General features: G+C 49.2%; 1 protein-coding gene across 2 annotated transcripts; it reads left to right on the top strand.

The window, feature by feature from the left end:
- The first annotated feature begins 23 nt into the window (after nt 1-23).
- Nucleotides 24-18381, top strand: LOC141515536 (fibrinogen-like protein 1). 2 transcript variants are annotated; one of them, XM_074227213.1, is made up of 7 exons: nt 24-67; nt 3768-3864; nt 10404-10437; nt 11054-11145; nt 11982-12108; nt 12781-12966; nt 17856-18381. In XM_074227213.1, exons 1-7 carry the CDS (start codon nt 39-41, stop codon nt 18176-18178), a joined length of 888 nt encoding a protein of 295 aa, XP_074083314.1. In that variant the 5' UTR covers nt 24-38; the 3' UTR covers nt 18179-18381. The 2 variants fall into 2 exon arrangements, with proteins under 2 accessions (XP_074083314.1, XP_074083315.1); XM_074227214.1 differs by lacking the exon at nt 24-67 and adding an exon at nt 3494-3598.
- The last annotated feature ends 946 nt before the right edge of the window (nt 18382-19327 follow it).

The raw sequence follows: 19327 nt of genomic DNA, 5'->3' as shown, positions 1-19327 counted from the left end.
CCCAGGAGGAGACAGGCCGTGAGCTGGGCCAGGTTTAGATGGATGGAGAGGACAAGGGGCTGTTCAGGTAGGTGAGAACAGGTGGGAGTGGGGGGGGGGAGCGGGCACTGGGGCCACAAACAGATGGGCCCAACCTGGCCAAGAAGTGACCTCCAGTTCAGTTAATAAATGATTGGCCAGAATGGTGTGCTCATCTCACATGGTCACCATCTCGAGCCTCTCCCCACTAACCACCTAATGACCCCAGTGGCTCTGTTTGGCCTTGGGTACCCTTCAGCGGCTCCTAGACTTGTTAGCCTGCTGTTCAGAGGGGATTGGCACCTCTGCTGTCACTGACATGTTCCTGGAAGCTGTGACCTGTGCAGCAGCTGTACCCCAGGAAAGTCACCATCTCTGCTAAATCAGGTTGCTGGGTCAGGCACATAATGACGGTCCCGAAGGTGGCTGCTCTGGTGTCCTCATAGCTGTTGGGCACCAGAAATGCCATCCCCTGTATCTAGCACCATCATCTTGCTGCCGGACTTGAGTGACTGGAAGAGGGAGGGAGGTGAGGACTACTTGGCCTCCCAAGTCAGGACGCCACGTGCCTAGGAGCATGTGACTTCTGCATATCCATGGGATACGCAGGGATGACCAGATAACGTGTGAAGATCTTGAGGGTATGAAAGACCAACTGGAGACAGCAAGGAGGGAGTGGAGGCAGGGAGGCCTGGGAGGTTGTGGCGTGAGCCCACCTTCTGTGACAAGTTGTCACCTCCACCCGCATGCAGAAGGCAATTATTAAGCTCTCACTGTGTGCCAGATAGTGATAAGCTCTAGGCTGTAAAGAGAAGGGAAAAGACAGTCCTTGCCTTCATGGTGTTCACAGGAAAATGGCACATGAAGGGGGATGAAAAGGTGGGAGGAGCCAGGGACAAGTGGACCCCGGAAGGCTAAGGCCGAGCTCCCCTGGCCAAGCTGAAGGACCCGGGCGCAGAATCTGCTGACCAGTGGGCAGGTCAGAGGAAGGCGAGTCATCGCCCAAGTAGAGGAGGTGCAGTGAGGAGCCGCTGCGCCTGGACCAACCTCGAGTTACTGCCTGCCGGCCGCACTCCATCAGATCCAAGCTTGTCAGAGACCTGATCTCTCAACCCAAGCATCGGTCCCGAACCTTCATTCTCCTGGTCCTCCAAACTGCTCTGTTCTTCCAAATTCTTGTCCCTGAGGAATTCTGGGAGAGTCCTTGTTATCCCTTGGCTCTGTGCTATGGGAGCCAGTGTGGGGCAGGTGCGGCTTCCACTAGAGGCTCCGAGAGCAGTGTGGCATGGAAGGTTTCTCTCTAAATGTCATTTTATTAAAACCCACGACTTCTTTAAAAAAAAATCCAATAAAGGGCAGCTAGGTGGCGCAGTGAATAGAGCACCAGCCTTAAGAGTCAGTACCTGGGTTCAAATCCAACCTCAGACACTTAATAATTACCTAGCCGTGTGACCTTGGGCAAGTCACTTAACCCCCATTGCCTTGAAAACTCTAAAAAAAAGAAAAATCCAAAAACTGGCAGCACCAATGAACAATGAGCAGTTGGAGGCCCGGAGGATGAAGGGGGTTGAGACAGGAATTGGCGTGATTTTTCCCAGGCCCAAGTCCCTTTCCTGGGAGCTGCAGGGCAAGCCTCTTGCCATGTGTGCATTCAATGCCGTCTTCAGCACACTGTCACTGTATGGAGTGAAGGGGTGAGCCTGGGCAGAACCAGCTCTTCGGGATCCTTGGTCAGGGAAGCACCGGCACTTGGGAGGCCCCAGACACCGCCCAGCTCGGCCTCTGTGCTCTGTCTGGGCTGAGCATCCTCATTGATCTTCCTCTGGCTGGTCTCCAGGGCCTTCACCATCATCAGCCTCCTTCAGCTCACATCGTCTGCCGAGCTGCCCAGATTGCAGCAGCACCCCAGGTGCTTTTGCACCAGGACTTGTTGGTGATTGGCCTAGGACCCTACATCCAGATCAACCCCAAGCCATGTAATGAGGGCTGCAGGAGAGGCTGCATCCCTGGGACTTTGTGGTCCCAGAAGGTCCCACCACCATCTACCCAGGACTACTTGGCCCTTGGGTTCATGATGCATTCTGTCAACATTCTATATCCCCAAGGGACTGGCCAAGCACATCCTGAGACATATCAGGGCTCCTCACCTTAGAGAGAAGAGCCCCTGGAACTAGTCCTCCCCTCAGACTGTCCTTTGAGGCCAGCACTACCCAGCTCAGGAGGGGCTCCACAGAACACAGCTGCCCATCCCAGGGTTCCCCTTAGTAAGGGTAGCACCCAACCCTGGTTCTGCTTGGCTGCAGAAGATGCTGCCTCCCTTGTGTTGACTGAGGGCTGGGTCCGTGGAGCTAAGCAGAGGGATCAGGATTGAGGGCACAGCCTCTCACCCACACCCCATGGAGTGGTCAATGGTTACCTTTGTTCCTGAGAAGTGTAAGAATTTCCCTTCCTGCCCAACCCTCACCCATCTATGGGAAGAGAATCCTAGAGACTAGCCCATGGTCACAGAGAGGACCCCTCAGTAGGAGGTCCTCATGGGCCAAAGGCTGGCAGGGACTGCACCAAAACCTGCCCAGGCTCACAGTCCCAGCCAGGCAAACCCTGTGTCTTGTCCCCACTCTGGGGGAGACCAAGTCCTGCCCTCAGGGAGCCCCCAGTCTAAACAGAGGTCTAGCTTGGGGTCCCATGGGATCAGTGCAATGAAGTGGGACACACTGGGATTCTGAGGCTCCAGAGGAGGGAGGGAGGGAGGGAGGGAGAGAGAGAGAGAGAGAGAGAGAGAGAGAGAGAGAGAGAGAGAGAGAGAGAGAGAGAGAGCTCTAGCAGACAAACCAGGAGGATTGGTACTATTTTTTTTTTTTTTTTTTTTTTTTTTTAGTTTTTGCAACGCAATGGGGTTAAGTGGCTTGCCCAAGGCCACACAGCTAGGTCATTATTAAGTGTCTGAGGCTGGATTTGAACTCAGGTCCTCCTGACTCCAGGGCCGGTGCTCTATCCACTGCACCACCACCACTGCCCAAATTGGGATTTTTTTGAGGCAGGAAGTCCCCCAGACCTGGAGTTAGAGCTGGGAAAGACCCCACCATGAGGCAGCTTCTCTGCTGGTTTGCCATTATTTTCAGGCCTGGATATAAGGATTGAACTGGTTAAAGAAGGAACTATTTCAAATATGGCCTAGGTTGTGTTGCAGAAAGACTCTGACCCCAGATGCTGCCTTGGAAGCCAGCTCCCTGGTGACCCTAGGTCTCTCTAGGCCTCAGTTTCCTTCTCTGTGAGGTGGGGAGAAGAATGCCTCCACCTTGTGAGCCTTCATTTCAAAACCAAAGTCATTGTCATGATGGGGATCCCCTGGCTTACTCAAAGCGGTGAGGGGAAAGGAAGAAGGAACCTTTGAGTGTATGGGCCCAGCCCAAGCACACAGCACTCAGGCCCTGTGGGGTAGGAAGTGCCACCCAAGCCAAGTGGGGCCACCCTGTCCCGCCCCAGGTGACGCCCTCTCCCAAGAGGCATAAACAGCCCAAGCCTGAGAGTAGGGCAAGAGGAGAAAATTTGGCTTCTGGGAGGCAGGAGACAGCTCAGGGTGAGTCAAGACCTGAAGGGTTGGGGGCTCAGAGAAGGGGAGGGAGGTTCAGATGGAGATAGGAGGGCTCAGAGGAGAGAGGTTTAGAGAGGGGGAGACAGATTCACTGAGGGCAGTAGGGTCCAGGGGGTCTTAGTATTCCACAGCCACAATTCCTCCATCTCTCCAGTCCAGGAACAATGGCCCCAGTGATCCAGGTCAGCTTTGCCCTTGCCATCCTCCTCCTCTCCCTGCCACCCATCAGTCCAGGAACGGTGAAGAGGCGGGTAAGTGCCCTGAATTCTTGATCCCCACCAGCCTGTCTGGGAACCCTGGGGAGCTTGGACCCTCATTCTCGCCTTCTTGGTCTGGCTTTTCCTGGTGTTCCACCCCCCCCCATCTTCCCAGAACAGCATTTTCTTCTTCCCAGGAACATTTCCAGATTCTGCTGATCTGCCAGGAAGCCCAGGGTCCCCGTTATGTGCACTAGAGACAGGCCTAGAAGGGGTCCTCCAATGACAGACCAAGAAGCCCATCAGTAGTTGGCTCAGACCTTCCTCTACCTCTGCATGGGTAAGGGCTGGGCACCTTCTAGGCTATGTGATCCTTCTTGCTCAGCTGATTTCATTATTGGCTCTGGTTGCCAGGCTGTAAGGTAATAGTGGTGTACTGGATGGCACAGCTGAAACTCTCTTGTACCCTCCTTTGTCCCACCTGTCTAGGGACCTCAGTTTCCTTCCTCATGCAGTTGGGGGAGCAGTGAAGAGGCTGGCCTCTCTCTGCCCCAAGATCCTTTCCAACTCTACTGTCCCAGGACATCTGGCCAAGGGGCATGCTCCTTCTCAATAGCTAGGCCCACTCCCCCCAAAAGACCTCAGACTGCTACCTGAATGAAGAGACTCCTCTCTCCAACCTCCCCAACACATTTCTGACAAATGGCCTAACAGGCAGGCACCCTGCTCCCCTCTTGTTTTGAGGAAAGATGTCCTGACCTTGGGCTTAGGTGTTTCTGTCCCTTTACAACTTCTGTTCTGAGGACTAAGCCGAGCAAGGCAAACCCCTCCTTCAGAAAGCATCTATCTGTTAGCCCCCAAGCTTACTCCCCAGGCTCAGTTGTAACAGCCAGGATTTACAATGCCATCTCATTCACTAGCCTCTGGACATGCGCCAGTTTACCAATATCCTTCCAGATCTCTGGTACCCAGAGCAGAACTTGTTGTCTCAGTGGGGGTCCAAGAAGAGCAGATGACAGTGGGACCCTTGTCTCCCTTGTCCTGGATGCTCCAAGGTTCTCCTGCCTCTGGGGATCACGAATCTTCTTGGCTGCCTGCCGCACTGCTGACTCCTCGAACTTCTTAACCAACCCAGTTGCCCACTCTCTTCCAGACAACACTGGTGGGCTGCCCCTGCCCTGGCTTCCACTTGGAAGGTGGACCTTCTGAACTTGGGTGCCAAGTTAGCCCTCTCAAATTTAGGTACCACCTAGCCCTCCATCTTTCATGTCATTGGCCATGGTAACTGTCCTTGTCAGCTTCTGGTCACTTGCACATTTGACGAGCTTGCCAGTTATACCTTTCGACCATGATAAAGATGGTAGATAGCACAAAGCCAAACCTTGATCCTTGGGGTTTTCTGCTAGTGACCTCCCCCCGCTCCAAATTGACTTGAAGGAAATAAGCTTTTATTAATAATTAATTACTCTGTAGCAGACATGGTTCTAAACAATCTACAAATATTTAATTTTACATTACAATATTAATTATTATTATTATTACTCTTTAGAACTAACCATCCAGTTTGGGACTCCTCTAACTGTTGCACGTGTAAGACTGGGCAGCCTCTACTTTATCTGTCAATACTCCTGGGTCAAGGGAATTTCCTGGTGGAAGTGGGATGCTTAGTGTTGAGTTTTCATCATGAGAAGATCTCACATGCTGTAGCTGGACAAGAGGTGACAGAGCCTAGACGAGTACAATTAGGTGGTCAAATGATCAGTGTCTCCTGGAGGGCAGGCCTTGATGGAGGGCCTTGGGGGTCAGGGATCTTTTCACATTTTTGTCAGGGACAAAGGAGGGCTTAGAAGGCATTGCCATCTGATTTGTAAGAAATAAGAAGTTGGGAGAGAGAACTCCATTGTTTGGGATGAGGGTCAAGAAAGAACAGAAACAATGAATGGGCTCAATTGCCCAAAGAAATTTAATAGAGAAAAAGTGTGAAGTTCTAGATTGAAGGGAAGCTGTGGCTACACTCAGTGTAATCCAGGAAAAGATCTGGGTGGGAGGGGGCAAGTCCCCTCAAAGTCAGGGTGGAAAGGGGGGCATGGGCCCCAGAAAAGGCCTTCCTGAGCTGACAGTCTCTACAGAGCTGGGCCCAGGGGCTGGCCTCCCACAGAAGGCAGGAACTGCGCATGCTCTGGAGGGGGCAATGGGATGTGAAGGCCAGGGAAGTGGATTTGGGATATAGGATCTGCACCCAAGGGCTATCTTGGGGAAGAGGAATTGTTACCATCACCACCCCTTTTTTTTTTTTTTTTTTTTTTTTGCTTGGCTCCAGTTGGTTTCCAAGGGGGAGGAATCGCCAAGGTGAAAATTTAGATGTGATAGAGAAATGTCCTTGTCCTTTAAAGTTTCCTCAAAGTGGAATGAACTGTCTGTCCTGGGAGGCACTAGAGATCTGCTGGAACTTTCACTGGTTCCCTATTGCCTCCAGGATAACCAACAAGCCTCTACTCAGCATTCAAAACCCTTTACCACCTGACTCCAGGCTTGCTGCCCCTTCTTCCCCTCCCATATTCAGCCAACCCAGGCCCTTTGCCATTCCTCAGATGCAATAGTCCAAGCTGTCATCTCCATGCCTTTATTCCCCAACCCTTCTTTATCCCTGAAATCCCCCCCAAATCACTCACCCTCACTTTCTGTTTCTGTCTCCTCTTCTCATTCTCTTTTCCCTCCTCCCCTCTCTCTTCTCTATTTCTCTTTCCCCCTTCCTCCTTTTCTCTCTCGCCACCACCTCTGTCTCTCTTTCTACACACACACACACACACACACACACACACACACACACACACACACACCCACCACACCTAACAAAATGCTCGTTGCTTCAATGATTGATTTAAGCAGTGGCTGGTTGGTCATTTGTCCTCGAAGTGAAGATTCTTGCTCAGCATCCTCTGACATCCCTTCTTCCTTCCAGAATCCGAGATATTGTGATTCTGTCACCTAGGTGGCTCAGGGAGTGGACCACTGGGCTTGGCAAAGTGAGGAAGAGCTGAGTTCGAATCCAATCTCAGCAATCTTGTCTCCAGCAGTGAGACTCTAGGCAAGGCATTTCATCTTTCAGCCTCGGTTTCCCCATCTGTAAAATAGGGATAATGGCACCTACCATAGGGTTATTGTGATTTTCAAATAAGACGATATGTAAGCTGTTAATGCTTACTATTGTTGTTTTCATGCAAGTCTATCATGGGGATCTCTGTCCAGGCCCTGATTTACTAGTTTGGTAACTCAGGAAGAAAAGAAAATCTGGTTAGTCCAGGGCAGCCTATTCTTGGCAGAGTCCTGCTGACTCTTTATGATCACTACTTCCTCTTCTCAGTGTTCACCGGCCACATCTTTGAAATGTCGGCCAGTTCGGATCACTGCCTCTACTTTGCTCATCTCTTTCCAGTATGAAAATTGGGGCATTTGCTGTTCTCCAAAACTGGGGTTCCTCTCCCTCTCCACAGTTCTTCAGCAGACCCTGTGAGTGGCCTAAATAGGAAGCAAAGTCAAATTCAAGTTTTCTGACTCTGTAATCTTCCATCTTTTGAAAATCATGACTATTTTTATTCTTCTCCAATACTAATACTTCTTTTCTACAAAAATTATTCAGAGTCATTGATCAGCACAGTCATTATGGCAGATTCTTCTCGCCATACTCAAGGGTGTGGTGCTTATCATGGGAGCCATGTTACTGGCTCATTGTCTTTCAATTCTTTATTCACCTTTTTGTTCTCTGTAATACAAAGAGCATTCTTTGGGGTAGAGGAAAATAAAGCAAAATAAAAGGAGGCATTGGACTTGGAAGCAGAAAGGCCAGAGTTCAAATCCAGGCTCAGATACTTCCTTGCTCGGTGATCCTTGGCAAGTCATGTCACCCTATTTGCCTCAGTTTTTTCCATCTATCAAGTGAGCTGGAGAAGAACATGGCAAATCACTTCAGTATTTCTGTCAAGAAAACTCCAAATGGGGTCACAAAGAGACGACTGAAACGCTTGAACACCAAAAGTTTTGCCTTCTCTCCATTGATTGTTATCACTCCATCTGCCTTGGAGAGTCAGCCTGTCCTCTCTCTGGTCCTCCCAGCCTCACTGAGAAGGTTCTTGTGTTTGGCTGCTTTCCTCATCAGTCTCAGCCCTTTCTGAGCTTTGGTGCTCCCAATTTTACATCTAGAGTGCCAGCCTTCTGGGCTCCTTGTAGCCCCACACTCATCTCTTTTTTTAATCTCCTCTTCCTCCTTATCAACGTTGCTTCTCTTTGTGTCTTCGGGATTTCATTCTTGAGACTATCCCAGCCCTGTAGACTCTCATCCCTATGGCTCTCCCCACCTTTTCTCTGTCCCCTTTGAAATCTGCCCCTCCAAATTCCTCATGCACATCAGTTTTTACCCAGCTTTCCTCCTCTTCTTTACTACTCCAAGATGAAGGAAATACTTCCTTCCATGTTTCTATCATTTCTCTGATCCCAGTCGGTTCTTTCTTGCAGGCAAAAGTAAAGACTTGACTTCTTGTGGTTTCCTCCATTGATTGAAGGGTGAAGTTATCATTAAAGCCAGACAAGAATTCATTAGCTGTTTTTGGACAGAAAGATGATGCCTAGATAACTGAAGTTCTCCATCACTAGGTAGATGAGACATAAAGAGATTAGAGAGGAGAGATAGAGATGCTAAAAGTAGGGATGATAGATGGAGATACAGAGAGACATAAGAGAGAAGTGGAGAGATGACAGAAAACTAGAGGAAAGAAAGAGATGGGTAAATATATTAGGAGAAATGGTAGAGAGGTGAGAGATAGAGAAGTAGAAAAGGAGAGATGAGAGAGAGATAGAATGAGCACGAGTGCTTACCTTACCATGAGCCAGAAGCTAAGTGTTGGGGAGACAAGTACAAGGAAGCTCAAGGAGTTTACATTTTAACGAGGAAGCCAAGTCCCCAAGGGGAGTATAATTTGGTGGAGATGACTGGTTCTTGTCAAGAATAGAGCCCCATCTCTTATCTCGCATGATTTCATTCCAAGATCATGATCTCTCTTCGGGGCCTTCTCCATCTTCTGTCCAAATGGGCTCTAGTCTACTTTTTTTTTAGGTTTTTGCAAGGCAGATGGGGTTAAGTGGCTTGCCCAAGGCCACACAGCTAGGTCATTAGTAAGTGTCTGAGACCGGATTTGAACCCAGGTCCTCCTGACTCCAGGGCTAGTGCTTTATCCACTGTGCCACCTAGCTGCCCCTCTAGTCTACTTTCAAGACACAACTCTTTGGTCTCTCCTTTGATCTTCACTCAGATGTTTTCCACCAAGATGTCTTCACCTGAGTCTGTCTCCTTGTTAGACATCTTGAGGACATCTAGCCTGACAGATTCGCTTCTTCACTGCCAAGTGTTCAGCAGTACTTTTCTCCTTCTAGGTCACCTTCTGCCCCCTTCCCTCTCCGACTGGCACATGGTTCGAGTGCTTCTCCTCTTCCCCTGCCCTTCAAATCCTCTTCTTTCTCATTCATTGTCCTTCATACCTTGCAGACTGGACCCTGGGAGAGAGCTGTAGGCCTGCACCTTGAGCATGAGTAGTAGTCCCTCACCTGCTGGGAAGGCAAACCTCAAACCTTGCTCTACATACTTGATGGGAGTGAAATCTTCAATCCTTGCTATCCGTTCTGGTAGCTCTTGTGACCAGTTCCAGTGGTTGGACATCCCTGTTCGATTTGCTGGGGAGCCAGGCCATGGGGAAGCCTTTAGGGTCACCTCCTGCTCTTTGGGTCTAGGCAGTCCCTAGAGAACAGGGGAACGAGCTGGGGCTAGAGATAAGAGGTCTGTGCTCAAATCCACCCATGTGGAAACAGCTCTTTGGTAAGTTTGCCCATTCCACCCCATCTCAATCATAGGGTTGTTATAAACAAAACCACTTACTTGTAGCTTCATGACCCCATTGGGGTCTTCTTGGCACAGATCCAGGAAGGGTTTGCCATTTCCTTCTCCAGCTCATTTAACTGGGGGAACCTAGTAAAGTGACTTGCCCAGGATCCTACAGCTACTATGTATGTGTCGCTGGATTTGACCTCAGGTGTCTCCAGGCCCCACACTATCCACTGGGGCGCCCCCTGCTGCCTCAATTATGCAGAAGCAAGTAGCATCCCAGTTGTCATCATCAGCAACGTCCTTCCAGTGCGGGAAGGTTTACAACGTGCTTTTCAGACATTACCTCATTAGGGCCTTATATGGACCCTGATGGAGTAAGTATGAGCATTTTTTTAAATCCATTTTTACAAATAAAGACACTGAGGCTCAAAAAGGGGAGTGACTTGGTCCCAAGCACCCATCTGATTTCAGATATACTTGGCTTCACCTGGGAGACAGCTGGGTCTTCTGCAGCAGCAGGAGGGAGGCAGGTTATACTCTGTGCTTGTAACACTTAGCAGGGTTCAGTCTCCCAAGGCAATCTTGGGACAGTTCTATCTTTGGAGTTCCTGGAACCCAAATCAGCATCTCTAACAACTCCCCATCGCCCCCCTAAATGACTGGTGCCCCCTGGCTGCCAGTGCCCCAATGGATGACCATGTTTCTACTCTTTCTGCAGATGCTCTTAAAAGCTCCCAAGCTGGAGAGTCAAGGTCTGTGTGGGGCCCTGGGCCGAGCTGGGGGCTGGGGGTGGGGGGGGGGGAGGCTTCAGTTTTTAAGCAGTGAATTCAAAGGATTGAGATAGGAAAGCATGACCTTAAGTCTGACCCTCAGAAGAGCTTGACTCTTCACTTGAACCCAAGCCCAGGCAAGGCCCTGGAGGCCTGTCACCTGGGAAGCTGACTTCCATGGGAGATGGGACTGCAGAAGGCAGGATAGGGGAGGAGAGTGTGGTCATGAAGGACACTGGGCTTTCTCCTTAAAAGCCTTGCCGACGACCATTAATTCCCCTGTATATGTAGAGTAGGACCCGAACTCCTGTCCAACTTCCTTAGCACACACTCCAGTTTCCTTGAGGGTCCCTCCTCCAGAAGGCCTCCCAGGATTACCTCGGTTTCTATCTCTGGGCCTCAGTTTCCCTCCTTGAAAATGAAATTGGATGAGATGACCTCTGAAGGCCCCGGGCTGATGATATGAGACAAGAAAACAGACTCAGAGCCTCTGACTCTTAGGGCTGGACTTTGGAGAGCAGGATGGCAGAATGAGACCCCCTCTGGGCAGGGGTCCTCAGAAGCCCCATACTCATCTCTGCTTCTCTGTCCCTTGCAGGGAGGGACTGCTCGCAGATCTGGGCAGACAATCCACAGTTGCCAAGTGGTGTGTTTGTCATTAAGCCAGATGGGGCCCCAGAAGCCTTCCAGGTCAGTCAAACAGCATTTATCAATTACCTGCTGGATACAGAAGGCAAAACCAAGGTCCCTGCCTGCAAGGAACTAGGTTCTTATGAGAAAGTTGAGGGTTATATGAAGTGTGGTCAGATCCAGGGGACGGACGGTGGTTTTGAGGGGCGTAGGGAAACTCATAGGTGGGGGTAACTAAGGAACAAACACGGACAGGAAGTGGCTGCAACTGTAGAAGGGCTTTCTGTTTGGTCCTGGGTGGGTAATAGGGAGTGGTGGCTCTTTGAGCAGCTGAGTGGCAAAGGGATTGGAATGGAGGGGGAGGAGGCAGGTGGGAAGGCAATTGTGAAGTACAGGTGAAAGGTGTTTAGAGGGAAGGGGACGGTGGATCATCGATTAACTGGGTGGGGCCAGTGTGAGAGAGAAGGGGTCTGTAGGTTGCCTAGCTGGGTGTATCCCTTCTCGTTTCTGAACCTTACTTTCCTTCTCCATAAAACGGGATGGTATATTTTGCACGGCCTGCCTCAAGGGACTTGGGAGGAGGAGAAGGAGGAGGGAGGGTTTAACTTTGGGAATGCCTTGGAAATGGAGGTGCTTTCCATCATGATCTCTAAGAGGATTGGAGGGAGAAAAGGTGAGTTTTTGTATTCCAGGGTGGCATATGAGAGCAGATGTTAGGAGGGCTTTCTCATCAGGGAAGTCTGGAAGTAAGGGACAGACAGAGGGTGAAGAGGCCCTTTTTCCTGGGAGCCAGGGATGGCAGCCCATCTTTACCTATCTGAGACAACTACTTAAAAGAGTCTGTGAGATGAAAGAAATGCCCCCTTCTACCTCCCATGCACCTTGTAACCCACCAGGCCTACTGCGACATGCAAAACGATGGCGGCTGGGCAGTCTTCCAGAGACGGACGGGGGGCAATGGCATGCCTTTGGCATTTGATCGGGGCTGGAGGGAGTACGATTATGGCTTTGGGAATGTGAAAGGTGAGGAAACTGGAGAGGTCTGAAGCCTGGCCACAGGCAGCCCTGCTGGGGGACCTGTCCCCATACATTCCTGAAATGGTGTGGCCTAACAACCTTCCCTCCCCCCCCCATAATCTAGAGCAACAGATAATTGTGGTTAATCCCCAGAGCAGAGCCAAGCTTCCCTTCCCCACTCTACCCTCCCCCCACCCAAAAAGACTGGATAATGTTGGATACTCCCTGGAGCATTAAAATTGGACAGTTGAGGGTGTCAGAGAATTGAAAATAATGGAACAGGCAGAACCTTGTCAGACCTCTCCCCCTCCTCCATCAAAGTGAGATAATCTAGACTCATGCCCAATCCAAAAGTGGAAAATTCCCCACAGAAGTCCTCACCTAGAACCTCCTACCCTAAAAGTGGGTCCCACCATCTCCAGACTCTATCTCTGATTGAAGATCAATGGGTCCCCCCAATCCTGGTGAGCTGACCTGGGCTTGGGATCATAGGAAGGTAGAACCAGCCTGGGCTGGTGGGTGAGAGGGAGATACCTAGGACTAGACAGGTGAGGAGGGGAGACTAGATCCAGAGGACAGACACTTAGAAGGCCTCCCTCAAGCCCTTCCGAGGCAGGGGAACCCACTCCCTGCTGCCCACTGTGACCCAGGCCCCCTTAGCCTTCTCCTCCCCCACAGGTGAACACTGGTTGGGCCTATCAAAACTGTACTCCCTGACTCACCAGCCTGGCTTCCGCACCGTACTGAGATTGGACTTAGACAGCTTTGAAAACAAGAGCCTCCATGCCCTCTATGACTCCTTCCAGATCAGTGACGAGTCCAGTTTCTACGCCCTGTCCCTGGGCAGGTACTCTGGAAATGCAGGTGAGCCCTGCTCTGCCAGGGGAGAGAGTGGGCCCACTTTCTAATATGGTAAAATTCGGCAACAGTGATTAAACTCCTACTGTGTACAGGGTCCTGGGTTTGCACAGGGGACTTAGACAACCTAATAGAGATTTATTAGTTCATCCATTTTATTAGGTGTTAGTGCACTTATTCAATCCTTTCGATTCATTTGATGAGCATTTATTAAGCTCCTACTGTGTTCAGTTCCTTGGGGAGAGATGCAAAATTCACCCGGAGCTTCCAAACAAGTTAGTAATAAGATATAAAGGCAGAGAAACATGTGTTACATTGAGAAGAATATCAGAGAAGGTCAGAGAGAGAAGGGCATTCCTTGAGGGGAAATCACCAAAGGCTCCTTGGGGGAGGTGGCATTACTGGTAAGCTTAAAAGGAGGGCTAGAAAAGAGCAGGTAAAAAGAGGAAGGATAACATTCCAGTTATGAGGCAGGACCATTTGGGGGGATCATGGCATGGTGTCATCTTGTTTGATGAGAGTTTAGACATTAGGATGAGTTGGACCGGTAAGGACAACAAGGCAATGTTTCTTTTGGCCATTGTGAGGCCCAGAAGGGACAGGGCCCCCGCTGGGAGCCGGAGGAGACAGCGAGAACTGAAGAGACAGAGCTGGCTTTGTTTTGCTTCTGTTGTATCTGAGGAGGAGGGTGATCTTTGACGTGGACAAGGAAGAACCGAAATGACTAATGTTTTTAGTGGAGACAGAATGGAGGGAATGAGATAGGAAGAGAGTCTCTAATTGCCCTTGATGAATTCAGGGGCTCTGAGAAGCATTAGCAGATGGCAAGGCTAGGCTATTAGCAGTGACCCCTGAAAGGTCACAAAGGATGGAGGGGAGGTTTCAGGGACCCCAGGGCAGATGTTCTGATTTTCAAAAAAACAAAAGACAAAGAACATAGTCTTCACACTCCAGACCAGGGAGCTTGACTCCTGCCCAAATTCTGGAACATATTTTTTTTAAAGGAATGCTTAGTGAATTCTAAGAAAATGAAGCAGTGACCTCAAAGAACCAGGATGGGCAGATTAACTTCCTTTTTTTTTAAACTCTTCTTTTTTAGGTTTCGTAAACTGGCAGGTGAGGAGGTTCTATAGTTATCATTAACTCAGGTTTTAACTGAACATTTGACAGACTTGTATGCTAAGGTGAAGAAATTGGGTTAGCTAACAATAGACTGAATGATTGAACTCAAAGAGTAGCAATAACTCAGCCTTCCTAGAAGTCTCTAGTGGAGTGCCCTAGGGATCTCTCCCTGGCCAGAGAGGATTTCAAAATCTTTACCAGTTTCTTGGTTAAAGACAGAGATGGAATACTTCTTACATTTAAGCTTGATTTTTAAGTTAGAAGGGGCTAGCTAACGTGTTCGATAATTGAACCGGGATCCAAAGAGATTTCTATAGACTAGAATGAAATAATAAATCCTATATTTAAGTTCCTCCCAAGGAGAAGATGAAAGAGATATGACTAGACAGTCTTTCATTTGAAAAAGATCCTAGCAGTCTTAGTGGACTCTTAAGTGAGTTAGCAGTGTGACCTGGAAGTCCAGTACAATTGTAGTGGTGTAATGTCCAGTGTTTGGGGTCTGGTGGCCCCCCACTGTTTAGGAAAGCCATTGAGGCCAAGCTTTAGCTTGCAGATCAAACAATCGATGAGAATTTACCAGTCCAGATGCCAGTGTAGAGCAATACCTTTCTTAAAGGGGAGCTTCCATTTTTACTAGGGGGACATGGGAATTTCACATAAAGTCAGACTATTAATCCCTCAAAATACAGTAATTGGGGAGGGATTGCTTGTAAAAGGGCGGGGCATTTGAGCCAAGCCTGGAAGGGACTCTAGGGGAGGAAGGTGACCAGGATAGAGACTGGACTGGAGATGCTCCAAAAGAGGATCTTGGGATCCTCCTCTTGATCCCTCACTATCGGTCTCATCTTCATTCATCCAGTGCTTATAAAGTTCCCCACTGTGCCCTGGGCCATGTACTCAGCAATACAGCTGTAAGGACAGAGTCAGTACGAACGGCTGGATGGTCAGATGAATGGATAGGTACGTGGATGGAAGATAGAGCATTTATGTACTTCTTGCTTGCTAAATCCTGGTGATACAAATACAAGGATGCAAGCCCTGCCCTCAAGAAGTTTACATTCTATTGGAGAAAAGTATGAATCAAATGAGGAGTATGAATACTGCAATATGGAGGGGAAATGTCTGATCAGTGTTTTGGAGGCCTAGCTCCATATACCCACCTGTCAGGATCAGGGATGAAGTTCATGGTTGCTGGGGAGGGTACAGGATGTGAGGGTGATGTGTGAGAACCAGCCTGTGCAGATCTCTGAAGGCAGTAACAGTTAAAATTAAGGTAAAATGAGGCACAAAGTCCTGAACAATCAGTTTATTGGTCAAGTATGAGTTACCAGTCGCTAGGTTCTCAGCTTCCCCAACTAAGCCAATACCCCTCATGGTGGGGGGGGGCAGCTCTCTTTTATACTTTTGGGAAGGACAGAACAGGTGGGTAGCAAGTTTTGATTTTGATTCATTACAAGAACTTGCCATCATAAATGACAAATTCACTCAGATTGGTTCCAGAGCCGAGGTGCAGAAGACAATAGGATTGGTTGGAAATGGAAAGTGAGGGGCCAGCAACAATCTTCTCCTTCCCCCTGTGACTCAGACGTGTTTATCGTTTGAATCCACCAGCAAAATTGGACACAGCAGCCCAGATGTCTTTGGAGCACAAACCAGGCATCTTTGCAGAGTGGCTTGGTGACATAAAGATCCCAGACCAAACTCCCTGGCATTCACCTGCATCCCTCAAGGGTAACAGGTTTCTTTGAGGCAAAAAGAGAACAGTGATGAACAGGAGAACTGGATTTCCAAACTCCTATAGGCCAGCTAAACTTCTTATTAATAAGTTCAGAGACAAAGAATCATGACTTAGGCAGTGAGAGGACAAAATCCAATAGTTGTAAATTGGATCAATTGGAAAAAACCAGAATCAGTCTGATTATTTCAGTGCCAAATTGAAGAGTTTCCTAGAGGCAATAAGCAGCATTGGAGCCTATGGAGTGGAGGAGTGGCACAGTCTGCTCTGAGCTGTAGGATGTCTATTTGGCAGCTGGGTAGAAAATTCATTGGAGAAGAGGTCAATGAGGATGTGCCAGTCCAAATGAGGGGTCACGAGATGAGGAGGGAACAAGTTTCAGCAACCTTTGGATATTGGGGGTGAGGAGACAGGAGCTGAGTGAGAGGGCAGATGTCAGGCCCTTTGACAGCTCTAGGGAATTTTAGAAGAGTGAGGAGTTGGGGGACACTTAAGTTTCATGGAATCAGGGAATTTGAGAGCTGGAAGGGTTTCCCCATCTAGTCCTATCCATACCTGAAAAGGAATTCTTACTCTTAACACTCCTGCCCAGTGGTGATCCGACCTCTACTTAGAGACCTCCACCAAGGAGCAGCCCATGACCAGCTCTCATTGTTAGGAAACAAATACTATTTTCCTCTCCCCAGCCTCCCACCTCCGAGTGTTCTCTTCTCCAGGCTAAACATCCCTGGTTCCTTCACTTGCTCCTCATCACCTGGACTGATCATCCTGGTTGCCCTCTTGTGGACTCCATGGCTATCTAAAACTATAACCCATTAAATGCGGTATTCCAGGTCAGAGTATAGAGAGACTGTCACATCCTTACTTCCCAAAGTTGGTAATACAGTGAAATCCCACCAAGTTTTTTGGCAGCCAGATCACAAGACTGACTGATACACAACTTGCCCCAGATCATTTCCAGAACAATCTCTCTTTGTCTTCTCCTCCATCTGATACTTGGGATGTTGATTTGTTGTGTCGGCCAGTTGTGTTGATGTTTGCATTTATCCCTAATGAATTTATTTTTCTCAGTTTAGTCCCTTGCTTTAACCTATCAGGATCTTTGTCAGTCCTGATGCTGTCATTCAATGCTGTCTCTCCCTCTGGGTCTTATGTCATCTGTTAAATGTCTTGCTCTAAGGAACTGCTGACAAACGTTAAATAGCACAGGGCCTCAAGTTATAAGACCAGGTGGTAATTTAGGAATAAAGAAGATGGATTAGGATAATTCTCACAGACAAGGAGAAGGAAAAGCAGGCTGATTGTAGCCAGGGCAGGTAGGGTCTAGTGTCTGAGCCCAGACAGAGGATGGCTCTGTCAGTGCGTAGGAAGGACCTAGACGGGGGCTCTGAGCTTGGGTTTTATGCAGGGTGGGAAGGAAGCTCTAAGAAAGTGGGTCCTAGGGGTGGCTAGGTGGTGCAGTGGATAGAGCACTGGCCCTGGAGTCAGGAGGGCCTGAGCTCAAATGTGGCCTCAGACAGTTCATAATTACCTAGCTATGTGGCCTTGGGCAAGTCACTTAACCCTATTGCCTTGCAAAAAAAAAACCCTAAAAAAAGAAAAAAAAATGGGTGCTGGTCAGCATCTATGCCTTGGGATGGAGGGGAAGGTTTCTGTGAGCCTGGGGCCTGGAAAGAGAAAGTGACTCCAGGTCAACATCTGGGTCCTGGACAGAGGGAGGAGTCCTCTCTGAGCCAGGGGCCTGGATGGGAGTGGAAATAGAATGATAAAGAATGTGTGCCTGGACCAAGAGAAGAGGCCTCCAGGGTCCGTATGGTCCCAGACAAAGAAAGTAACTCTGGTGGGTTGGCACCACTTGGTCCAAGGTGGAGGGTGGCTATTTAATGAACCTGGTCCCTGGGAAAAGGAAGCAGTTCACACTGGACTGAGGAAGCTTCTCAAATAGAGCATGGTCCCATCCCTGCATAGACTTGGGTCAGAGAGGATGCCATGGTTCAGAACGAGAGATCAGGGTCCCAACCACTGTTCTTACGTACAGGAGATTCCTTCCGTGGTGAAAATTGGTCAGGAGCAGCCTCCCAGGTAGGCAGTGCCTTCAGCACCTTGGACAGGGACCACGACTCCTGCAATCCATGTATCAGTGGTGATATCGCCTTCAACCGATGCAGCCAATGGAAGGGGGGTGCAGGCTGGTGGTTCAGCGACTGTGGGGTGGCCAATCTCCATGGTGACTGGCACCCTAAGGAGAACTACAGAGGCTGGAGTTCTGACCTCCACTGGGGAACCTGGAGCCCAACTGAATCCTTAAAGGCCACTGTCATGAAGGTGAAAACTGTGGCGATGGCAGCAACTAAGGTTTAAGGAGCCCAACAGCCCTTCCAGCCCTTCCACCAGGACCAAATCAGAAGTGTGACATGCCCAGAGAGATGGTCAAAGGGAGCCTGGGGGTGATTGTGATGATCTAATGGGACTGAGAAATTGGAGTGCAGGGCCTAGTGGGTAGGTTGGGTACATAATATCTGTTGTAAACGTTGGGGAAATTATCAATAAAAGTGGAGATTGCAGCCTTCCTTTGTTCTGTCTCGGTTGATGCCTAAAGCCTGCCTTAAGTCTACCCCTTCTCTGGGAAGACAGTGGTGGAAGGGTGGAAAGAGGTGGGGGAGGGCCCTGTTCTGAAGAGACACGTGGGCTTGAGAGAAATAGAACTGGCCCTGGTTTGAAGAGGAGGAGACAGCTGACCCTGGGTCCCCTTGACTGGGGAGATGGCTGTGGAGGAGCCCCTGGTCTGAGGGGTAGACATTCAGAGACTCGTGTGGGAGGACCTGAAACCTGCCCCCATGTGCTGTCTATTGGGAGACTGGGGAGGAACCTGGCTGTTGCCTTTGGATTCTGACAGTTTCTCCTTTAGCAAAAAGACACCAGGAGCACGAATATTTCTGATATAAATAGATCCGATACTCAACACAAATATCAGACCCAAACCCAAAGGACATAAACAGACAGTTCTCCAAAACAATCTCACTTTTGATGTGCACAGGAAAGAAACGTCCAAATCACAAATAAAAGTACACACCAAAGAACATGGAGATTTCACCTCACCCCCAACAATCAGCAATGATCCCAAAAGAAGGCTTAATGCAGCATTTTTGGAATTGTCCAACCTGTTGGAAAAGAAGTCTGGAATTATCCTGTCAGGTTTTTTTAATTTTTTTTTAAATTTAAGGCAATGGGGTCAAGTGACTCGCCCAAGGTCACACAGCTTGGCAATTATTAAGTGCCTGAGGGCCAATTTGCACTCAGGTCCTCCTGACGCCAGGGCCGGTGCTTTATCCGCTGAGCCACCTAGCTGCCCATTTCACTTCCTTTTTTCGGAGGGTCTCTGTCCTCATAAAGGGATTGTGAGAAACCGGTACATCTCAATAACCCATTAAATGGCATCTCCTGGACCAGAGATGCCAAGAGCTGCCTAGTTGATTGCTCCAAATACTCCTGAGTTGGAGCCAAACCAGA

The sequence above is a fragment of the Macrotis lagotis genome, chromosome 2 (genome assembly GCF_037893015.1).
Source record: "Macrotis lagotis isolate mMagLag1 chromosome 2, bilby.v1.9.chrom.fasta, whole genome shotgun sequence".
Classification (NCBI taxonomy): domain Eukaryota; kingdom Metazoa; phylum Chordata; class Mammalia; order Peramelemorphia; family Peramelidae; genus Macrotis; species Macrotis lagotis.
The sequence above is the reverse complement of the archived record's forward strand: the minus strand, read 5'-3'. Positions and strand labels throughout refer to the sequence as shown.

Coding starts and splice junctions, on each gene's coding strand:
- LOC141515536 (XM_074227213.1), top strand. CDS start 39: ATGGATGGAGAGGACAAGGGGCTGTTCAG. Junction 10,438..11,053: donor TCCCAAGCTGGAGAGTCAAG/GTCTGTGTGGGG, acceptor TGTCCCTTGCAG/GGAGGGACTGCTCGCAGATC. Junction 12,967..17,855: donor CAGGTACTCTGGAAATGCAG/GTGAGCCCTGCT, acceptor TCTTACGTACAG/GAGATTCCTTCCGTGGTGAA.